This window comes from Cyrtonyx montezumae, unplaced genomic scaffold (assembly GCF_038088225.1).
Source record: "Cyrtonyx montezumae isolate F1298 unplaced genomic scaffold, pur_monq_1.0 scaffold_8, whole genome shotgun sequence".
Taxonomy (NCBI): Eukaryota; Metazoa; Chordata; class Aves; order Galliformes; family Odontophoridae; genus Cyrtonyx; species Cyrtonyx montezumae.
In genome coordinates, this window is record NW_027072089.1 from 49,678,833 (window position 1) to 49,701,994 (window position 23,162).

General features: G+C 38.3%; 1 protein-coding gene across 5 annotated transcripts in view; it reads right to left on the reverse strand.

The window, feature by feature from the left end:
* SPIRE1 (spire type actin nucleation factor 1) overlaps nt 1-23,162 on the reverse strand; it is a 120,952-nt gene that overhangs the window by 49,790 nt on the left and 48,000 nt on the right. For all 5 annotated transcript variants that reach the window (XM_065753553.1, XM_065753554.1, XM_065753556.1 and 2 more), the window contains exon 3: nt 19,841-20,074. In XM_065753553.1, the coding sequence (XP_065609625.1) occupies nt 19,841-20,074 (234 nt within the window). The remainder of the gene's footprint in view (nt 1-19,840; nt 20,075-23,162) is intronic.

Genomic DNA, 23,162 nt, shown 5'->3' on the forward strand with positions numbered 1-23,162 from the left:
AATCACTGTGAAGGGATTTCTTTTTTCTGATTTTGTTTTGTTTTTACTGAGCCTATCCAAAAACCAGCTTGACCCAAAGCGTTCAATCTTCGCTTAGACCGCTAAGAAGATTAGAGACTGTTTCTATCCACATTTGAGGTTCACAGAAAAAAAGGCATTACATAAATACAGAAGCCCTGCCAGCTCCTCGGTCCAAATTCACTCTCAATTGACTAGGAAACAGAGCGTGTCAGCCAAATCAGTGTTAACAGAAATCACAATCAGAAGAGATCAAACAGTATTTCTTGGCTCTGTTTGAATATTAGGGACTACAAACAAGGTTTTACAAAACCATCTTTCTGACTAAACCTATAGTGCAAACTGAACACCTGGCTTGCTGGAATTCAAATTTCAAAAGGCAAAAAGTATTTCCACTTCCAGTCATCTTGGGCAGAGTGTCTGTATGAGTGTACCCCAGAGAATAAAAGGATCTATTTTTCCCATGGTACATAAAGACAAGCTATTGATATTATGCAAATAGCATTAATAGCCTGCAAATGCCAGGCCTGCTAAGTGATTTTAAACTTTGGAGAAATAACATTAAACTTAAAAGATGTACCTTTTCCTTCGTTAAAAGGAGAAAAACTACTTTAACCAACAGATCACTGGACATGCAACTGAACTGGGTATTGGCCTCATTCCCTGCAGGATAGCATTGCAACAGGCTCAGAGAATGTAACTCAGCTTGAGCTGTTTTCCCAAGTCAAAGTCATTTTCAAAAAGATTTTATCTCTGTGCAAATGAACCAGACATTGTGATTATTTGGCATGTGTGGGGAGGTATTTTAAGATACATATCATTTTTATAGAATCCTTAGATTTGGAAGGGACCTTTAAAGGTCACCTAGCCCAATTCCCTTGCAATGAACAGGGACACCACAGCAGATCAGACTGCTCAGAGCCCTGTCCAGCCCGGCCTTGAACGTCTCATTCAACACCTCTCTGGGCAACCTGTCCCAGTGCCTCACCACCCTCTCTGTAAGACTTTTTCCTTATATCTAACCTAAATCTACTCTCTTTAAATTTGAAACCATTTCTCCTTGTCCTATCACCACATTTTATTGCTATTAGTGTGACTTCAAGGAGCCACGTGCCTCACCAGGAAAAGCTGTCAGTCTTACCGAAATAAAAACCACCCATGTATTTGTAAAATCCAACCTAGCACTTTGCTCAGCTTTATTATCCAGAACAAAGTTAAGGGATAGACTTTTCAGAGGATAGGACATGTTTTGACAGGAGCCTGGAAGACGCTGCTGTCTGCAAGGACCACCCTCGTGCTTCCTACAAGGGAGTTTTACTCAGTGCAAGTTCAGAGGCAGATGTCGCAGCAGCTGCAGCTGCTCACCCAACCACTGCTCTCCTGACCTTTTTGGACAGAATTTTGCCCCTGGCTCCTCAGCAGTCCTCAAGGTACTGCGAGAAAAGACGTCAGTGGAACACTAAAAAGGTAAGACTGTGCTAACACAGCAGGGATGAGAGCAGACTAGCTGTTAATCCACAAAACCAATGAACGAATTCACAGTAAGTACAGAAAGTATTCACAGAAAGTTACTATTCCTGGAAAGCTACCTTCAGAAGGCTTTTATAGATTTTAAATAGATATTTAAAATGATCATTTGCAAGTGCAGTAGAATGTCCAATTGTTTGACATGACAGTTCCTAATTAATTTCACACACCTCAAAGAATTGGAAATTTGTGAAAACTGAAGCAAATTGCTCCTGTTTGCAGGTGTCAAGCAGATCTCCCTCATTATTTAAGTGTTCCTTAGCAATCTGGTAAGGCTTTCCCTTCACGTAGAGAACCATTATTTTCATCACATTTCCCATTGCTTTGAGGTGGACAAGAGAACCATGTTGTTTCCAACAACTCACACAAGATCAAAAATCAATCTTCTAAATCAGGCATGTCCAACCCGTGGCCTGTGGGCCGCGTGGAGTTCTGGACCACAGGTGATGTCAGAACTTGAAGATGAAAAATGGCTCATATTTTTTGTGGATTTGACTGTTCATTTAAATGAGTTAAACACACATCTTCAAGGTAAAAATCAACTTAACCTGGGCTACATTTAAAACCACAACAGCGCTCAAACCAAAAATTATGGCAAGTTATGGCAAATAATTTTGTTCATTTTGATACATTGGCTAAACACAGTCATGAACATGAAACATTTGCAGTCTTGCTTTCAGTTTTGATAAAGGAATTTGAGAAAAGGTTTCAAGATTGCAAAAAAATATTTTGGACTTCATTTTCAGTCGAAATAAATAAATAACCTGCAAATTTTCAAATGAACTGTATACAGTTGCAATCAGACATTCAACACATAGAAAAAATTGATCATATCTCTTCACCAAACCTTTATGAGACCTATCTTATTGGAGAAAAATATCCCTCACTTCACTCACACCTTATTCATGTCATTGCTTTTGGGCAGGAAATACAATTGTGAACAACTGTTTTCAGGGAGAAAGCACAGGAAGAGTAAAATTATACCAGAAATCTCTGTTGGGCACATGGAGAACCCACTAAAAACTGCATCGATTGCCATCAAACCAGACTGATGTGTTAGTTTCACGAAAACAAATTCAATAATTCCCATTAGTTTTATGTTTTTGTTGTTCTCTGTTATGTTTTAATAAAAAATAAATAAAAAGCAAGTTTTGTTACTAATATACATTAACTATATTATATACTTCATATGTGGCCCAAGACAATTCCTCTTTGCTCAATACAGCCTGGGCCAGCCAAAAGGTTGTACACCCATGTTCTAAATGATTTCCTCCCCCCAAACTGGCTTAATATACACATGAAAGGTTTGTGAGGCTATACACAGTGCCTGGGAAAGGCTGCAGTACTGTTTTGTACGCTGCATTTACTTTTGGGAATAAAAAGCAAAACTTGAGCAATTCAGCAACACTTGGTATGAAACTGACTCACAATACAGTGCTCTTCTCAGATATTTCCCTCTAAACAGACTATCTGTCCTGAGACCATTTCTTCCAGGTACGTATTGGCTTGAGGTGCTGAGTGCTATGAGTTAATTTCTTAAATTTTGCAACTATTTGAAAATAATCTTAACTATTTTTCCATATTAGACTGAATTTAAGCAGTGATGATAATCTTGATAAAATTTCAGTAAGACAAAAACTGCAAGATCAGCACCTCACCTCACTGCCTCATTTATAAACTGGAATATTTCCAATGACAGAAACAAATTAAAGAAGGTTATGTTCATCCTGTACATTTAAACGATACTGTGTTTAGGGAAGAAAAAAAAAGTCTTACAAATATTTAACACAATTGTTAACACTTTAGACAGGAATTAGAACTTTCACGTATGCTAAGAAAAGGAAATCACACTACTGTATAGATTAGAGACTACTTTCAACTGTCAGCCTAATCCCATATCTTTCATGATGAGTGATCCTCTTTATCACCTTTCTAAGTGAGCTGACCTTTTGACTATCAAAATAAGGATTTTAAATGAAGGGCAACCTATGTTTTTGTGAGGTAATATTTCCACTCGACAATTTGAAAACATTGCTTTTTACAGGAAAACTAATTTCATGTGCTAGCATAGAATCCCTGACAAAGCTACATTCATTTAAGTTTTCATTTCTTCTTGAAAGCTGTTTAGCTATTATTACAGCTCAAATATACTCCCAGCATACAGCTGTGCTAGCATATGTATAACTAGTATTGTTAGCCTGTTTTTCTACAGTGCCTCTGGACTAACAACATCCTGTTTCCCAAAGGAGATGGTTTCAAAGGAGCCAATTAAGTGAAAACCAATGCTGTATTCTCTCTTAGTTTCAGAGAAACCGTGCCCTGTTGTTTTTTAGCAGAATAATGAAGGAATTAATACAAATATGCAGTAATCTGAATTTGCTAGCTCTTGTTCTTTGACTATTCACTGGCACATCAATGGGATTATTGATGAGCAAGGGCAAAATCCTACAAATGATGTTTTTCCATTCATCTACATGAAATGTCAACCCCTGCAACATACAGCAAAGCCAGTAGTTAGCCTGTCAGCAGCAACCATTTTCTAAAGCTGTCTGCTTCACAACAAGGCAGCAGCTCTGTGCATATTCAGCAGCTCTCATCTGTACCACTCAGTCTGCCTGTCGTGCAGAGCACCGGCCCTGCACCTTCCCCAGGGATGGGATGGAGGCATCTGGGTAGAAAGCTACCTTCAGAAGTGGAGTAGAAGCACAGATGAGGAAACATGATAAAATTGGATAATTAAAAGAGAAGGGGAGTGTCTGTACATATTAACAGGGTTACCTGTGAAGCTGTTTAGCTAGCAGCCCATTAAGTTGTGGAACCACCCTTTACATTATTAAATAACTTAGACACAAACAACAGATAGCAGAAGGTTGCACCCCTGCCCTGTGAACTTGTTTGGCTGTCAGATGTGCTTTCCAAGCCCTCCTGAGGGCTGGTGGATGCCTTCTTACTGGGATTATTCCTGCTCAGCAAAGAAAAGAACAGACCCGATTTTATACCGGAACTTGATTTTTAACACGGAAGAAAAGTTGTTTCTATACCAATTCTCCCACAGTACCTATTAATCTCCTTATTAAGCAGTTCAGTTGTTTGTATATGCACTAAGTGAGAGACAGTGTATTAATGTAAAGCAGTTTTATCCACAAGCCACTTAAAATCCAATTAAAATATATCAACTAAAATAAAAACATGCACTTTCCTTGGCACCAATTTACAGTTCATGTAAAGAGCTTTAAAATGTATGTGTGTGGGAAGCTTGTTTATTTTTATGTAAAGTGCTGAAACTTCCCTCAGCAGGCATAATAATAATTTGCTTTCATGTTTTGTCCTGAAGCACAACTTTTCATTCCTATCCAAAAAAACAGATTTCCAGCTGCTTAGCCAAACAAACTGCATCACTAAACATAACAAGCTTTTAAACTTCATCTCCAATGAATAAATCCAGCAACTTCTAACCAGTCTCATTTTGCTTTCATTACATCTCAGCACATGGAAATCCATTCCTTAATGCGTGCCCTGCTACTTATTTGTAATGCATTTGTCAGGGAAATCACGTCTTGAAACTCTGATGGTACCAGAAAACCCAAAGAAATATTCCTCCTCTTCTTCCAAGTATGCTTACATTTTCAGCTATTGAACCTTATACTGCAATTATCAGTTAAAAATATCAGTTATGTTAATCTTTAAAACATATGCCACTTTAAGGTAAGTTTGAAGGAAATTTCTTAATCCACAATTTATTGTACCTTTATTACAAAGAAAATAGTGTATTTCCAAATCAAATAGATATCCTTGCTTTTTCAAGCAGAAGAAGACATCCAATAAGACAGAATGTGAAAGGTGTTATTTTCTCCTCAACTCACTCTGTTTCAAGAGGTAGGGAGCTTTTCTGTCCACCTCCTCTATGCACACTCTATTCCTGGAAACTTCCTCTAGTATGGTAATTACTAGAAATTGAATTATCTAGCATCAACGGGCTTGACATACACCCTATATGTAGGTGGGATTAACCACCTGTAGAGGCTGCAGATGGTGTTTGTACTGCTCAGAGACTTGAGGGAAGCTTTACAGCTTTTCTTTACTGCCTCCACAAATTTCTTGTCAATGGCAGCAACAGAAGTAGAACCACCATTCTATAACACACTCAAGACCACAGCATGTACCCAAACCAGCACTAAGTCTACGTTTCATGTATTTTCCCATTGTTGTGACACTGAATTATCATTTTTCTTTTGCTGGTGAAGAACTGAGGCCAACCCAAAGTGGTCAATTTTTTTTCTGTTTAAGAAAATAAACTTTGGCTCAAAGTTGCCCAAATCACGTAGGATACTACAGCATTTTTCCATATTTCTTCATTGTTAGCCCATTTGTACTTCCATTTGCTACAAAACATTTCAGTTTTTATATAAAAACTTAGAATGGAAAACTGTAGTGAATAAATACACATATTGTAATGATTTATGTTTTTCTTAGGTCCTAAACTCAAAAGAATGCATATGGAACATAATTTTCATTATTTCTAATTAAGAGATCGTGGAGGTTCTAGGACAATCTAAAGGTTGATCTCTCACTTAAATCCTAAAAAACATTAATTTTCTTTTAATAACATAAACCATTGTGAGGGTGGAAGAGGAATTAGTCCTTCATTCTAGTAAGGATGAACAGTACACAACACAAGCTGAGAACCCAGAGATCCAAAGCAGAAGATATTCTCTCCTGCTAACAAACTAAATTCAGAAGCATGTCTTCTTCCCTATTTTTGTCTATTTCTTTTTAACAGTAAACTTACTTAGTTCAAAATACACCACCTGAGAAGACAGCAAAGTACTGGCCAATGTCTGACTGACAAATCAAACAAAGCTTGTTATATATTTTGAAAAGAATTATTTGCATTTGAAAACACTGAGCTTTCTTTGTGAATCGAAATTCCTTTGTATACTCAAAAATAATAAAATAAAATAAAAAAGGCATTGCTTGAAGTATTTGATGAGTATTTCCAACCCTTATTACCTTGTTTTTAAATCAGATATAACAACTTTTACTTTACATTATTTGAACCATTTCAGGTAAGTTTTATCATTCTTATCCATGAAAGAGTCTAATGAAACAAACATATTCTATGGTTAAATGGATATGTTCTTGAATACTGTTAAGAGAAAAAAAAATCACATACTACAACACAGCCATGAGCTATTCCTTCATCAAAATCATACTATCTGAGGAGAAAAAGAGAAAATGGAGGGAGGCTAATTACCTTCCTAGCTCTGCAGTCAAACAGTGCAGGAGTGCTTTGTTTTGAAACACAGATCTCAAAATAATTAAACCTTTCTGTGCCAAGTATCCTAAGGACCTGTGCCATAGATCATTATTTACCTGTTCTCAGTTACATATCATGAAAGACATATCTCTGAGTGAGGCAGGAACTCCCAAGCTCAGTTTTTCAACTTCAAAGTTAGCTTTAAAACCACTGGCACTCGTAGCGGCATCTACTACACGTCCATTGAAATAGATGCCTTTTAATGATACTTTTACCAACTCCTTTCAAAGCAGAAATATACAAAGGAATTGAATCTCTAGAAGCTAATGAATACTGTAATGACCTCAATCCACAGAGAGTAAGGTTATCAAAGTGTTGATCACAGCAGAGCACTCTCCTGCATGCAGTCAAAGACCAATTGTTTCTTGTCGGTAACTCTTTTCTGTACCAACATTTTAGAGACATTTTTTAAGGACAAAACTTGAGGGAGCTATTTTAAGAATAAATAGACCAAAGTGCAGGTAACCATAGATCCAAATGCATAAATCTATTTCAAACATTGCTACTTTAGGCAAGAAGAAAGACAGTTTAACATCAGCTTTGCATTGAAGGGCTTGATTGTGATGGAAGGAGGAACAAATCTAAGATGCTGGCGAACTGTCCAAATTGGAGATTGTTGACAGCTGTAAGCTAAATTTAGGAGGACCATCATGTCTATAAGAGCCCAGTATAAAACTGATGAGTTTTAAAGCTTGCAGCCTGTTGTGCCAGCAAAGATAGCTGAAAATATAACAGTCATGTCAAAAAGCCCCAAGTGGGACTTTTCCCCAGTATCATTAAATATACTTCAGGGTCTCACAGGAAGGAAGATTTCAGGCGGGGGAAGACAAGGGGCTGTCCGAGTTCTCTCAAACTCCACACAATACCAGCAGAGAGCTAACAAAAAAACATTTTGTTCACAGAATCTTTATTAATAAAGGCCTCAACTGTTGCCAAATTAAGCTCAAAGAGAGGTTATCTTTACCTGCCCAGGTGGTAAAGAAAATTACTAATCATGTTACTGTGGTAGGAACATAAGACAATAGAGATTAGTGGGGGATGGATGGCTTAGTAACCTTACCAGTTACCTCACCTCAGCAATTCGCCCCCCTGCATCCAGGCAGGATTAATGTCTGGGAGATTACAGGACTCTCCAGCTTCATTTTTCACAGAGGAAAGTGTCTGGACTGAGAAGGCAGAGGAGTGCCATGTGTGCCACGGAGAGCACCTGAAGGAGGAGGGAAGCTCCCATCATCCCTCCTCCTATAGATGCTTGTGACAAAAAGCAGGCCCAGGGGGATACAATATATATATATAAATTTATATGTGCATACGTATATATATATAGACATTCCCATGATACTCAGAGGTATATTATTAGTAACTATTTCAAAATTATTAGGAACTTTTTTGAATGTCCCCCATAACTGACTGGGTAAGCAGTAGGCAGTGCCTCTCCAGTCCAAAATGGCCAAAGAGGAAGCCAACGTTCAAGAGCCAGAACCTCTGGCATGAAGATTTCAGTGTTTCTCCTGAAGCTGACACCATGCAGCTCTGTGCTTTTGGCAAATAGCAGAAAGATTCTTCTTTGGAAAATCCAAGTATCCTGGCTCACAATGCATGAAACACCGTTACCAGGACAACAAAATGCAATAAACACTCCCTCCTTTGCTCACCAACACATTCAAATGTGAAGACTAGCATCACATGTTTAAAAAGAGTACAGTGGTTAATTTCAAAGGAAAGAAAACTACGTGTTGACCTCCAATTACACTGCCCAGAATGAAAAGCCAAGACAACTCTTTAAGACACCAAATGACATCACTTTAATTAATGAAACCTGTCCATCAACCTAATTCATTTGAACACTTGTCACACGCAGAGGAGCTTTAAAATTACATTTAAAAATTACCTCACACAAACCATACCTAGTTTCTTGAACAGGCTAAAGTACAGGAATCTCTTTATTTTCTACATAGATTTATAAAAAAATTAAATGCAAACAGAAGAGAAAAGTTTAACTACTGACTGTTTTTGTATGCTGCCTGGAAAACATGTTTTCTACTTTATACCTTTGAGCCATTAAAAATATTTCTACTGTGACACTATTCCTCCATTCAAACATGAAAAGACTTAATAAATCATGCTGACTAATACTCTCCTCAACTTCAGAGGTTTTTCCATATGCTTTTTAATATTACATGCTACCACAGAAGTAAAAGCATTTAAAAAAAAAAAAAAGAACAAAAAAACCCACTGTAGCTTTTCTCTGCCCCAGTACTGCCATGTTTTCAATAATCTTCCCATTTCAGTGTATTCAGGACTGTGATATTTAACATCTACTTGCACTTACAAAATCTGTAAAATAAATATATGGTGACTTGTTACACACAGTACAACACAGTACACCAATCAACTGTAAATTGTTCAGAAGGAACAGTTCATAAAGAGACTTGGTTTTTATCTCTTTAGCAAGGAGTTCTCACCTCATCTTAGAGCAATGTCATTTAAAGCGTCTGTCTTACTATTCATCTCCAGAAACTTAGGCATGCCAAAAAGGAAAAGCAAATACAATTGCTCATTATGACCTTCTTGTCTGGGCTCCAAGCTTGTTTTGCCCTAAGGAAAAAGCAGGCAGAAAACATAATTCCCTGTTTTGGCGTAAATCACCCCAAGTATTTTGCTCTTCCTTGCCATCAGGAATTCAAAAGCAATAAAACAAAATCCTAGTTTATTTAGCATTTAAAATCAGGATTCCATCCTCTTTCTCCCAGAAGCAAATATACAAATAAAACAAAGGGGTTTGTTCTCTCCTCAGGAAAAGGACATAAAAAGCAAGTCTCTGTTTTCCATCCAACCAGGCTTCCAAGTGTCCCCTTTATAGGCTGTACACAAGGCAAACTCAGAGCTGAGCGTGAAGCATCGCTTCCATACGCATCTGGCTTCTCTCAGCATGAACACTGTGCCCTGTGCCCATGCCAATCAGCTAAATCCTTATGTGACTGTTTTGAGGGTACCAGACAACAACTAGTGATGGATGCTATTCAGCTCTGCCAGTTCACTATGCCTCCCCACACAGAACCCCTCAATTCCGCGCCTGCTCTCTTCATCTAGCTTCCAGGCTACTCTCCACTTTTCTCTTCAACAAATGCTCTGCCAAACTTGGTAAAGTCAAGGAGTTTATATCTTGGGACCATTTTCTTTAGTTGTGAAAGTTAATGTAAGTTGTTAGCAAGGCTACCAAATAAAAATGTTCAAATAATTTTGCACAACTAAGCATTCAAAATTCATCTACAGAGATGCGCAATCTTTGAGACTACGCAGCCCAAGCAAGGCAAAGTGAAAATTTATTTAAGAAATTCACTGAAAACATCACTCAGAAAAATACCATTTTTCACACTGTGGTAATTCATTAAAGGTATTTATCAATCAATCATTTAAAATACACTTTGGGCCATGCATCCTGTAGATAACAGTATTTTGAAAGCCACCTATGCTATTTACAATACTATTTAAGGATGTTACAATCACATCTTTTAAACAAAAACCTACTGTAAAGTTCCTCTAATTAAGAAATGCAAAATATTCCCTGTCTCCAAGACCAATCTTTGAGATAAATATGATATTCTGACTTCTAGATTCAGATCTTCAAGGGACTATTATCTAATACACAATTTATTTCTTTGTATCAAATGGCCTTATCTCACTGAAATATATATTTTTTCTAAAATACTACATGCAACAGAACACTGAGCAAAAGGGAACAGAAAATAGAATCACAGTAACACAGTAATCAAGAGCAAATTAAAACAATCATCTAGCTCAAACAGAGAGATTATTGTTTTGGAAAATTAGCGGTGCTTTTAAGTCAATTCAATCAACTTTCCTCCAAATGTTTCTTTTCTTTTAATACTGTTACCAGCACTGAAATAAATGCACCAAAAGGAACTCTGCCTCAAGCACAAGGCTCCCTCTTGAATAATTCAAAAGCAAGGAAATCACACTGGCTTAATTAAAGGGCCCTTGCTCAGTTTCTTCACTTTTCCCATATTGTTCCCATGTACAATATGCCTCTATAATGAATTAAGTAATCAACTATGCTGCTTTCTTTTTTTTTTTTTTTTTTGACAATGCAATTAAATTATACTCCACGTGACCCCAGATTAGCAATATTGACAACTGAGATACCCACAGGTTTGATGATTGCTAACAAGAAAAACTTCTGAGCATCCACAAACCCAGTCATTTGTGTCCTGATAAGAACAGGAAAAGGCAAAGCATGGGCACCTTTCCTCTTGACATCTCTCTGGAATAGAGTGAGGCTGAAATACCTCACAGAAGACAGACTTGAAAATTTATAGCAGACAATACTTGGAGACTCTGCCATTAGCAACTTTATTTCAGTCTGGAAGGGTTGAGATGTCTTCATCCAGATAAATCAGTCAGCCTAATTAGTTCCTCCCCCCATAAATCCTGCTTCTCTCATGACCTCAGAGCATTATGGCTGCAAGTACACTATCCTGCCCCTTTCAGTCACAAGCTCTATATGGATGACTTAGAACTGCAGAAACAAGTTAATCTGCTGGTTTGAATATGGTTTGCAAGCGCAGCCACTGGGAATTTTCAAGAAGTAATATGGTATGAGAGAGTTGTGTGCAGCAGATTTGTATGTCATCATTAACATGCTAGTCTACTAAAACATATATCACATATATAAGGTAAATGGTACAAGCAGTACTGACAAGGTACCTGGAATACTCGCTGGGGGATTACATGGAATTCGAAGACTATTTGTGTCCATGTGATGCCATGTGAATCTGTATAAAAACATCCAGTATTTCTGTACATTTTTTAAAGCGGTGGAAGGAGTCAGTAAAATTAAAAGCTAAAAGCTAGCTATAACTCTGTGAAAATACACTTTTGCAAAATCTACATAGGTAGAAACAAGATTCTAGCAATGATGAACCTTTGCCAAATCCTGAAGTAAGACAAGCTGCTGTCCTAGCCAATCTTTCTGAGCAGATCTACTGCCTTTACTAGGCTGACAGTGAATCTGAGAAATCCACTGTGGCCTTCTGTGCTCCTATCGGTTTCAATACCTGGAGAAGAGAGGCATATGCAAGCTGATGAAAGGCAGATCAGGGCCACTCTGGACAGCTTGCATCGCCAGCCGGCACTGCCTGGCCAATTGCCAGTTCCTCTGTAGGGCAGAGGAGATTCAGGCCACTTTGGTAATTAATGGCAGCTCTGCTCTTTTTTTTTCTATTTTGTATGGATCGCTGCAGTGGCACAGTGCTAACTGACTAACCATTACCCTGATTCCAAGCCATTAGTTAGAATTTAGAAATAATTCAATCAAACAAAATGTACCTCATAGAAGTAAACACTCATTGATCTATTTTAGCCTCTGGAGTCTATTTTTGGCAGTATTGGATAACACAGGTTCTTTGATAGTTCAGATTTGTATTTGATGTGTTATCTCTGACAGATTGCTTCACACATTTTAGACATTTGTATCTTTAAAGAGAAACCCAGAGGTTTCTCACGGCAAATTCTGTTTTTTGGTTAGTAGGGACACCATTACCACCAAACACCATTACCACTAAAATATTCTTCCACCTCCACTAAAAATTGGAACTTTATTTGCACCCACGTATAAATTATTTACAGTAATTGCAACATAAAACAGAAGAAAGAAAGTCCATGCCTCGCTCTGCTTCTTTTATATGCAAAAAGGCCACACACAAATTTCAGACCTATTCTAACCTACCAATATATATAAAAATTATCTGAACACCCAATCTACGTTTCCTGTTTTTGTTGGACAACTCCTTGGATTCCTCAGACTATTTTAGACATTAGACAGGTTATACCAGTATAATTACATGAATTGTGGGTACAGGGTTTTTCTAACCAGTGTAGATGCATTACTATGAGCCATAATTGGAAAGCAAAATCACCACAGAAAAGGTGATTTGGTTTTATGTCCTGAACTGGACACCTCAATCCACCTAAGCCTATACAAGGCATGTTTTAAGTGTCCTATGTAATAATAATTTAAAAAAGGAAAAAATACCACCTTTTTTTTTTAATGGAAAGAACAAAATCCAGCAAGACAGCTTCCACTCATTCATGTTTGGTATAATGTAGTTCTAAGCAAAATCAGAAAAAAAATAGAAGTTGTAATCAGTACAAAATTATTACTTCTAGTTTTTATGTTTTACTTGCAGAGTTCTCAGCTGTCATATATTTGCTTCCTTGCAGGTGTTTATAAAGCCCTTTGTACCAAAAACCATGGTATCGTTGTTGTATGATTTTATTTTAAAACCAGAAACACACTGCTATAGCCTATACATTATTAAGATAGAAACGTGTGGAGAGGCTTCTGCTTTTTTCTGCTCATTCTATCCTCAGCTCTGCTCCCTGAGCCCACAGAACACAGAAGCTCCAAACTGACTTCTTCATGGATCAGCCCACAGCACAGTTTACTCGGACAGTCCTTTGGTTATGCCTGCACAAACATTCAAGGGGCTTTACAGCAAAACATAGGAAGAAACTGTCAGAGTTCAGGAACAAAACAAAAACCTTTTTGTGATGTTTGACTAATATAGGTGATGTGGATCCCAGCCAAGGTGACAGAGCAGTTTGAATGCTACAGTTTGAGTGAATAGCCATGTCACACGAAATCTGGGCAACAGACAAATAGCAGATTTACTGCATTTTGAACGCAACTCAGAGTCAGTTCAAAGAATAATGAAGAAATAAGAAAATGCCTGAGGAGGTATGTTATCCTTTGTTAACTAAATCTGAGCAATTGCTCTTCCAGACCTTTACAGCATCTGTGCATCTGTCTGAAGACCTGGAGTAGCTGACACAACAAGGTGTATCCTAGGTTAGCATGCTTTGGGTGGGTGGGAGCCCAAAAGGGAATGCTTTTAAGTTGCCTGCTCATGGGTGGTTGAGCAGCAATCTTTGGAACTTTACACTGCTGAATACAGAGGTCTAATTACTGTAAACGTGGCACAGGGAGAAGAGAGGTAGACAAGATATTCAAGGACCAGAAGCTCTGCTACAAAGATTTCAGTGCAGATTCTGGTCAAGGAGTGTGTAAGAGCAAGCCACCTATCTGTTTCAATCATCATCAACCAAGGAGGTCCATCCTTGGTGGACCAAACTTCCCAAGGGGTTCCATGGGTTTGGGTTTATTTCTAGATTATAAAGGGTTGAAGTGCAAACAGAAATACCCAAAGGTGAGTCTGCCTCCCTCAAACTTAAGAGATACAAAAGCACTTCCAAGTACTCAACAATTGGTTCAGATGTTCTCTCAACGCTAGAAAAAGTGCCTCAGACATGAGTGCTGTGTATACAACTGAAAATTCAGATAGATGATGATTAATTTTCAGTCAGTATGGAAGAACTTCCAATCCACCAATTTCAGTATTTTCCCCCATCAAGAGATGTAGATAACCTTTTTTTCTAAAACAAGATACACCAAAACAAAGACTGGCATGTGACATTTCAGTGTCTAAGAACAGGATTCAAAGGAAGAGAGCTGATCACTTGTTATGAGCAGACAGTGGGGGCACTGCTTACCATCTCAGTAAGGTTCCAAAATATTCAGTTTCAAAGAGTTACAGACTATGCTGCAAGTTGCTTGTTTTGAAATGACACATAAATACTGTTCAGCAAGCTCATATAAAATTGCTAAAGCCAATCAAATTCTAAACAGAATTACACTTGCAGAAAGCTGCATTTACCTACTCTAACCTCATGAACTGGGTACAATTATGGGCCTCTGAATTCCAGTAACATAACTCTTTAACTGTCTTTCATAAACAAATACCCAGACTTGCTTTTAACTGCAGTTTCTGGCTCCTCTCAGACATTACACTTATTTGTGGACATACCACATACATGACAAGTGTATATGTCTACAAACTCAGTATGGTGCCTCCAAAACATGTAGGTCTTCATCTGACCTGTAATTGTATGTTAAAAGAACATATTCTTCTTTTACTCTAATACTCAACACATACCATAGATAGTTGAACTGTACTACCAGAGTATTGAAAAAAAAAAAAAAAAAAAAAAAACCACCACAAACAGATCAGTATCATCATGTAAATATCAATTCCTTCCAACTGAAAAAAGATAGCCCACACCTCAGCTACCAAAATATGAATCAATTAAATTGGCAAAAGTATTTTAGAGACCAATGCCAATGACTACAGGAAAAGTAAAATAACTACAATATGAGACTTTTTTAAGTGGAAACATAACTTATTCTTCCTCTCTGTTGATGAGCAAAGCACACACATTAATTTCTACCAATAAAAATATTGTAAACTGTAATCATGTTTACCTTTGTTATAGCAAGATAACACAATACTGCAACATGCTGCTTTAGAGCAAATAAATTTCATGCCATTTAAAAGGTTAGTGTGGAGATTGAGTTTCCTTTACAGTGGGACCTGGGTCACTAATTTATCTCTGTGAAGCAGCAGCTGCATGACAGTTAATTTTTGGTCAGAATTAACTAACACTGTAATTGAACTACCTCAGAATGATTTCTTCATTGAGGCTGAGGTGCAGATGCCACTCAGCACCTTGGGGCCACCCATCTATATTTGTCTCTGGCACAAGGTGTGGCTCAGCCACAGGTCAGTTTCCTGCTAAAGCTGAGTTACTTTGGGGTTGAAAACATAAGCAGGAGTAGGATATTGGTTCATGAAGACCACTGTCTCCTTACATATCTTGTAAGAAATGTACAGAGAAAGGTAGTAGAAGAGAGGTCAGTGTCTCAACTTGAAGATATTATTGACTCTTCTATGCAGAAGAATTATGCTAGGGGCTAGTTCGGTCAGTAGCAATTCATCTACAGTAAATAATACAATGCAATAATTCATCAAAGCTGGAAGAAATGACAGGGCTAGAACTAGGATGGCAGCTCAACCCAGCAAATACCAGCACAGAGCAAAAATCAAATGGGTTAAGAAGGTTCATGGAACTTTATTCATATATGAAACATGAAGAGGTTGCTGACCTAGAATAAAGGACAGCGCTAGAAATGAGTTTAGGGATGGGGCTCAGGCCAGCAGATGCTGTTAAGCTGCAGCTTAGAAAGCACCTCCAGGTTAACATGAGAAGTGGTGCTGGATTAGACCATCTGACTACAGAGATCTGTGGGATCAGAAGTGAGATAATGCTAAGATTAGGAAGGGAATTAGAGTTTGAGCATGATCTGGAAGAGGCTGATGAACAGCGTCACCTTGTTTCAATATCAGGGAGGGCCACATGCCATGATAAAGGTGCCACGACAGGACTCTCCACACCCTTAGCAAGCCCAACACACCTCCTAGCATGCCAGGCCCACTCTGTATATATCCTCTATTGACACAAAGCTGTGTGTGCGATGCAAACCTGAAGAACTCCAGAGCCCTTCAGCCTACTTTGTATTTCCTTGCATATGCGTGTAGTAAGCCAGGATGTATGGATTTCCCATACTGTATGTGCATAGGCACTGCCCTTCTTGTGGGTATACGCTGTGGATGAGGACAGGTAAGAATGCCCCAAACATGGAAAGCAGCTGCCTGAAAATATCCAGTCCTTACTGTTTCTATTTCTTCCTTCATTTACACCAGATCTATCAGGTCTGAAATATATCAAAGCCTAAAGAAGTTAAACACGTGGCAAATAATACATTCTTTAAAACAGTCAATCAAGTCTGCATAGCAGGTTGGTCCTGCCAAGGAAAGCCAGATCAACCAAACATACAGAGAAGCAGCACAAAAGTCCATGTACGTCTTCTCCAAAAAGCAGCTTTGTCAGCGCTGACCTTGGCAGAGCTAATCAGAACTCTCCTCCAAATTCTTGGGAATAGAGATCCACCACATTACTCAGAATTTTCGACATCAGGGGTGGGTTCAGAATTAACCTTACCTAGTTTAGATTACAGCAGAACTTGACACATATATTACCTATCTTTATGTTTTAATCTCAATGCAGGCTTACTCACATTAGCAGTCTATAGGAAAATTCAGACTTAGTAATAAGAGAGACACTGAACCTCACAATAAGGATCTGAGAAACAAGTCATATGAGGAGCAGCTGAAGGAACTGGCATTGCTCAGCCTGGAGAAGAAGAGGCTGAGAGGAGACCTTATCACCCTCTATGGCAACCTGAAAGGAGGTTGTAGTGAGGTGGGAGTCAGTCTCTTCTCCTGGGTAACTAGTGATAGAAAGAGTAGTGAAGCACTGGAACAGGCTGCCCAGGGAAGTGGTGGAGTCACTGTTCCTGAAGGTGTTCAAGAAACAAGTAGATGTTGCACTGAGGGACATGGGTTAGTGGTCATGGCAGTGATGGGTTGGTTGATGGTTGGACTTGACAACAGTAGAGGTCTTTTCCGGCCTTAATGATTCTGTGATTCAATGGCAGTTTTTGGAGAAAGATGAATCACATAATCCCATTCCAAGGACAAAATCATGTCCACACTAAAGACTTCATAGTTACAAATGTTAAAAATCAATAGAAGTACAAGTACAATACAGCCCACCTCCACTGTTTTTCAAGTCTGCAATTTGGAGAATGCTGGGTAGGCAAAAATGATAGCTGCTTAATTCAACAAGCAAAGCTGCTTCAGCATTCACTACAAACTGCAAAGGAGAAAGCTTCACAGTGAGTCTTGCTAGGATAGAATTAAAATAATGAAGCCTTATGGTCACAAGACAGTGGATAAATAAGGGTGTAGCCTGCAATATAGCTTAGCGCTGGAGGGGAAATAAAAGTCACATCCAAAACATGGTTATCCTTGAAAAGGTTTGTAGTCAAGGAAAGTCAAGGAAAAAGAAACTCATAAACCTGCACAAATGTAAAAAATGACAAGAATGATAATGCTGTTCTAGTACTGTCAATGCATTAATGATGGAGAGTAACAAAGGCAAGTCACAGAGTTGAGCCTGCAGCAAATAACATAGGTGAAAGCAACAACATCAACAAAAGAGAATGCTGAGGGAGCTGGGAGTTAAAGTTAGGATGATGTAGAACTCAGAGCTGAAGTTCAGTTCATTAAAGTGAAATCACAAAAGCAATACATTTCCAGAATAAAATTAAATTGATATGCAAAAATTAATACAAGCTAAGATGCTGATTTTAAAACACACAAATATGCAGATACCTCAGGCCAGCAGAGATGTGCGTTAACAAACCAAAACAGAAAGTCCACCAGTGAGCAGCCTTCTTGGTTGAAGACTGACAAAACATTTTCTTATGCCTTCTGAGTTCCAGGCATGTGTACCAGTGTGACTGAAAGATTTCAGAAAAGCTTTCCAAACTTACATTTTCTTATTTGCAGACATGAAGTAAGGAATGTGCAAAATAATCGCACCTACAAACCTCTCTGCCCTCAGCTTTGCATATACAGGTGTCTCTCATTCTAATAACCCAGCTTTGATTGTTCCACCACTTCATGGCATTTGTGCCAAACTGAAGGGAAAGAGGACATATTGCACCTATCCCATACAATGTAGACATAACAGCATGCTGTTTGGAGTAGCTCCCACAAGGGCTTAGCAGGTTGCTCTTCCATGCCTTTGCTGCCATGCACAAGGAAGTTGCCTGGCAGCAAGGAGAGCAAAGCAGCCCTCACTTCCTCCTGCTGCCAGGGCATTAGCTCAGAAAACCCCAGAGGCAAGGGGCTTGAAGGGGACAGTGTGCCATCCAGCCTGGCTTCCCTTGGCTGCTCCCTTCATTGCTCCCTCTGATCCTTGCTTCTCTGAGGAGGGGAAAAATGGAGGTTTTAAGAATTTAGAATTATTTGTGCTTCAGGGAGGAAAAGGATGTGCCCTGGTCAGTGCAATAGATGCTCATACATATATATAAGCCACTGTGCCAGGTGGTGAGTGGATAGCAATGAAGCATGTAGAGCCCTGTCACAAGAAAAAAGCAGAAACAAGGGGATGTAAGTCCTCCAGAAGATGGGCAAACAGGAACACACCATGAATTTTAACCAAGTTTATGAGGAGGGGCTGTCAATTCTACTTTTCTAGAAAACACCACAAATTTAACTAAACGTCCAAAAGGATCTCAGAAAAAAGCTACTCCCATTCTATCCTCCTGAGAGCATTCCTCTTACTGACCATTACTGACCATTAAAAGCATCAGGAATTAGAGGGGTCTTTTTTCTGCATGTTAATACATCCTTATCCAGGATGCTCTGTTTCAGTCCCTTAATTTCTGTAACACACTGAGCTTCTCATCCTTACAATGAGATATGAGTTGTGCTTGAGAACAAGCAGTATACAATATTCAGTCCACTAGTACATTTAACATGCTTATTAACATCTTTGTCTCTACTAGAGGCTCTAAAATTTGTACAGAAGAATACTCTATAGGAAACAGAGGATTAAAAGCTTCTAAATCATTGTTCACAGTAGCCCAGATAACACTGAAGAACCTGATGCAATTAAAATTCCTAAACTGTATTTCCAAATCTCGCAACTCAGGCCAAGAACCATAATCATGATTATCATCAGTGAAGTACTGTATATTGACTCACTCCACACAAATAAGCTACACTTATAAAAGCAGTCTTCTGCTACAGTAAAGAAGAAAGGCAAAGGAAGTAACCAATGAAAAATCGTTAAAGCAGCACTGTACTAATGAAAAGGTGTAATGATTGACACAGCCTATGAGGTAAGCAAATGTTCACACAGTAACAGATATTACACTGGAAGGCTCAATATTCAATGCATGGATGAAATCAGAATTCAATATGAATGGCAGACCCTAAAATAAAGTTGATCGTGGCCTTGCTATTGCTTACTGGCAAAATGAAATACTATTGCATGTCATTTTTGCAACCAAACTTCAAAGAACAACCAGGAAAATCAGAAACCAGAAGTACAAAACAGCTAGAATGAAAAGGGACAAGAACACTGAAAACAGTAGATTTTCTCACTGATAAGGACAGTGAGATATCACATAATCTGCTATTACCATACCTTCATGACATCCTTATAGGAATGAATAGCCTCAACTTCCTCTTTGTCATCATCATCATCCTCCACCCCCTCATCCAGCGCATCGTATCCCTCATCTCGACTCCCGTCAGTTTCTGTGGTGTTTGTCATGTGATCTATCAGCTGCTCCAGTGGAGGACTTAATTCTCGCTCTTCGTTGTCCTTCAAGCCATAGTCCAAGGCCTTGTATATAATAATCCCTAGGGATTCAATAACCTATAAAAGTAAACAAGAAATATTTGTGAATGGTGTTCAACACTGTTTTTTGTTGTTTGCATAACAAACATAGCAACTGAAAGGACGACTGATATAATAATTGAAGAGAAAAATGATCATCTACTACCTACAGTAGTATGCCAGTAATACAGCAACATATCATGCAAGAGCAGCTCATACCACATACTGCTTTCTTATTTCAAAGTTTAAAATAAAAGTTGTAATTTAAAAACAAAGCAGGACTCTTTTAGATTATTTTCCCTTTTTACTTCTGAAATGATGAATGTCAAATGACAGTAATAAAGATTTTCTAAGATTATAGCACGTATATGTGACCTTGTCCTGGAAAGAAAAAATGAAAAGAAATGAAGAGAAAGAGTTATGTAACAGGAGATGCCTTCTTCCTCCCACAAATGGGGTCTCCTGAATACTCAGAAACTGGCCTTCAGTTTCTGTATCTCTTCACTCATGCAAGAAATGTCTGGAGACAGCTGTGGACATCCCAGTATTAATTCACTGAGCACTGGGACATCAGTCCCCAGGAACTCCTTTAGCTGCTGCACATGCTCCCTGAGGCTATCAACACCTGAATTTCATAGTAATGAGATACTACCATGAACTCTTCACTTTGAGCTCTGTCACTTTTTTGTCACTCTTCACTGAACTCTTCACTTTGAGCTCTGTCAAGAGCAAAGCAAACAAATGTTCCCTTACCCAGTGAAAGCTAGCAATAAGCTGCCATGAGCATCCCAAAAATGCTAACTGCCCATCTCCTTTCTTGGCATCAACTGTTTTCCTTATGAATAATGCTGAACGATCTAGCATTGTAGATCTGTAACAAGATGACATTTCAAACTGAGGAGTTTGGAAAGGGGTTTTAATGGAAAGGGAAGGGGAAATGGGCTTGCAAGAATAAACCACAATAAGGTAATGGTAGATGCTGGGAGATCCTTGTCTGACAAGGAAAGGACCGGAGCTATTGCATGTAACCTCTTATCTTTCCCGTGTGTTGTGATGGCCAGTGTGTCACACAAATGAGCAGTGTAGGAGTGGTTGGCACTAGGGCAACTTTAATAACCAAAGTATTTCTAAGCATACCAAACCTTGTCATCAAATGCTATTTTCTCTCATCAGGCTTTCAGTGCTACCCTGGTTACCATTTTTAATGCAGATTTTTCAGAGTCCACTTGAGTAAATTGGGCTACACATCTGGACTCTCAAAATGTTAAATTTGACTCTCTAGGAACTCATTTGTTCTTACACTGCAAGTCATATTTTTTGTCTGAGTGGCTGGGAGCTAGCAAAGACATAGAAAGGAGGGCCTATTAGACAACTCTGTGAAGCAGCTGTAAGCATGTATACTTCCCTCCTCTGCTGAGATCTCTGTAGTGGTAATTCACTTTGCAAAACAATGATTAATAAACAAATATAAAACTCGATAAATAAAAACCACCCTTTTAGAATCTATTTCAAATAACTGTATTAGTTCAAATCAATATGAGTAATTTTTCTGTACTGTTCTGTTCTCTTCAAATATGTTTGTGTTTACTTTGAAAATATTCTTGAAATACAGTTCAGAAAAGTGATTAGGCAAATGAATGAAGAAAAAATTGCCAAGATTTAGTTATCTCAAAGAACAGCTTCTGGGTTGGAAAATGCTACTGAGACAGCCAAGTGGACCCAGGAAGCATTACTGTTGGTTGCTCTGTTCTCAGGCTTCCCAGACATCTGCTGTGACCCACTTTGGTGGACACTGCACTATTAAAGTGTTTAAAAGTGCCGTAACAGATTAAAATTCATATCTGAAACATACTCTTTGGTATGGTATTCTGTAATAACTGCCTAGTAAGACTAGCACTGTAATAAAAAAAATCAGAACAAACGAAAATTACATAAGGTAAAATACATTCTATTCGTACTCAGGTGTGCTTCCTGTAACTCTGGTTCTCAGTGCAGTATCAACATAAATTCCTTCAGCAACTGAATGGGAACAAAAGAATTACAAGTTACTTCCAACCTAAAGTGGACCTAAATAAAAATGAAGTACAACTATATACTTGTTTTGATATTTTAAACACCTGGGATTAAGGCTGGTGTGATTTCTAGTTTTAATAAAAACTAAATTTGAAAGAACTTAACACTAATGAAAAGGACTGAAATGCCTAAATTAGATGCAAAGAAAATAATTTCATGTGTCATATAGTGATGGCTGCAGAACACACATTCTGGATTTTGCTATGACAACACTTGGGTCAAAAAATAGAAGGGGAAGTATAAAGAAAGTGCATGCTCGCTGCCTCTTTCTGTTTGGGAACATTGGGAACAGGAATAAGGCATTCAGGAGCACCACAGCTACAGCTGGATGACAGCTGCTGCATTCTTTGATGTACTAGCAGTGGGGCTTTTGCAGTACAGTAATATGGCTTTTGCATTTTTACGTACCATGAACAGATTTCCTAATGTATGCAAAGCTGACAAAACATGAAAGCCTGAAGTGGCATCAATTCAGACCCAGATTTTAGTCTTTCAGTTCCTTATTTAGAAGTCATGATCAAAACTGTATTTATCTAGCGTCAGTCTGTATCATGGGTTCACCACGCCAAGAGACAAAAAGCACTGAGCTTCTTAACTGAGAAACTTTCTTTGACTTGCATTAAAACTGAGAACATTCCGCACTCTGAGTAATGCTGGCTTAATCAAGGCTCCTGTAAAACCACAAGTGCCATATGAATATCAAACAGAAGTCCTAGAACCAGCCAAGTTTCTTACCCAAGCAGAATTACTAATACAACTTCACACACAAAAATAACTTCCACATGTATGTAACTAAAATCTCAGTATACAAAGTTAGACAGCTCACTGCTTACTCATGAGCACTGATCCTTCACCCACAACGTAAATCAAATACAAGCAAAAAAGGAAAATATTTTCATGGTTGAATGGATAAATCAATAAATACAAGGCTTATTGAGCTGGATAACCAGGGACTAACACACTATGGTTAAAAAGGCATCAACTATTTTAAAAGAAATCAATTATTCTGCATTGCACTGATTGTTAATTGAACATGAACTAAATACTTCTGGGA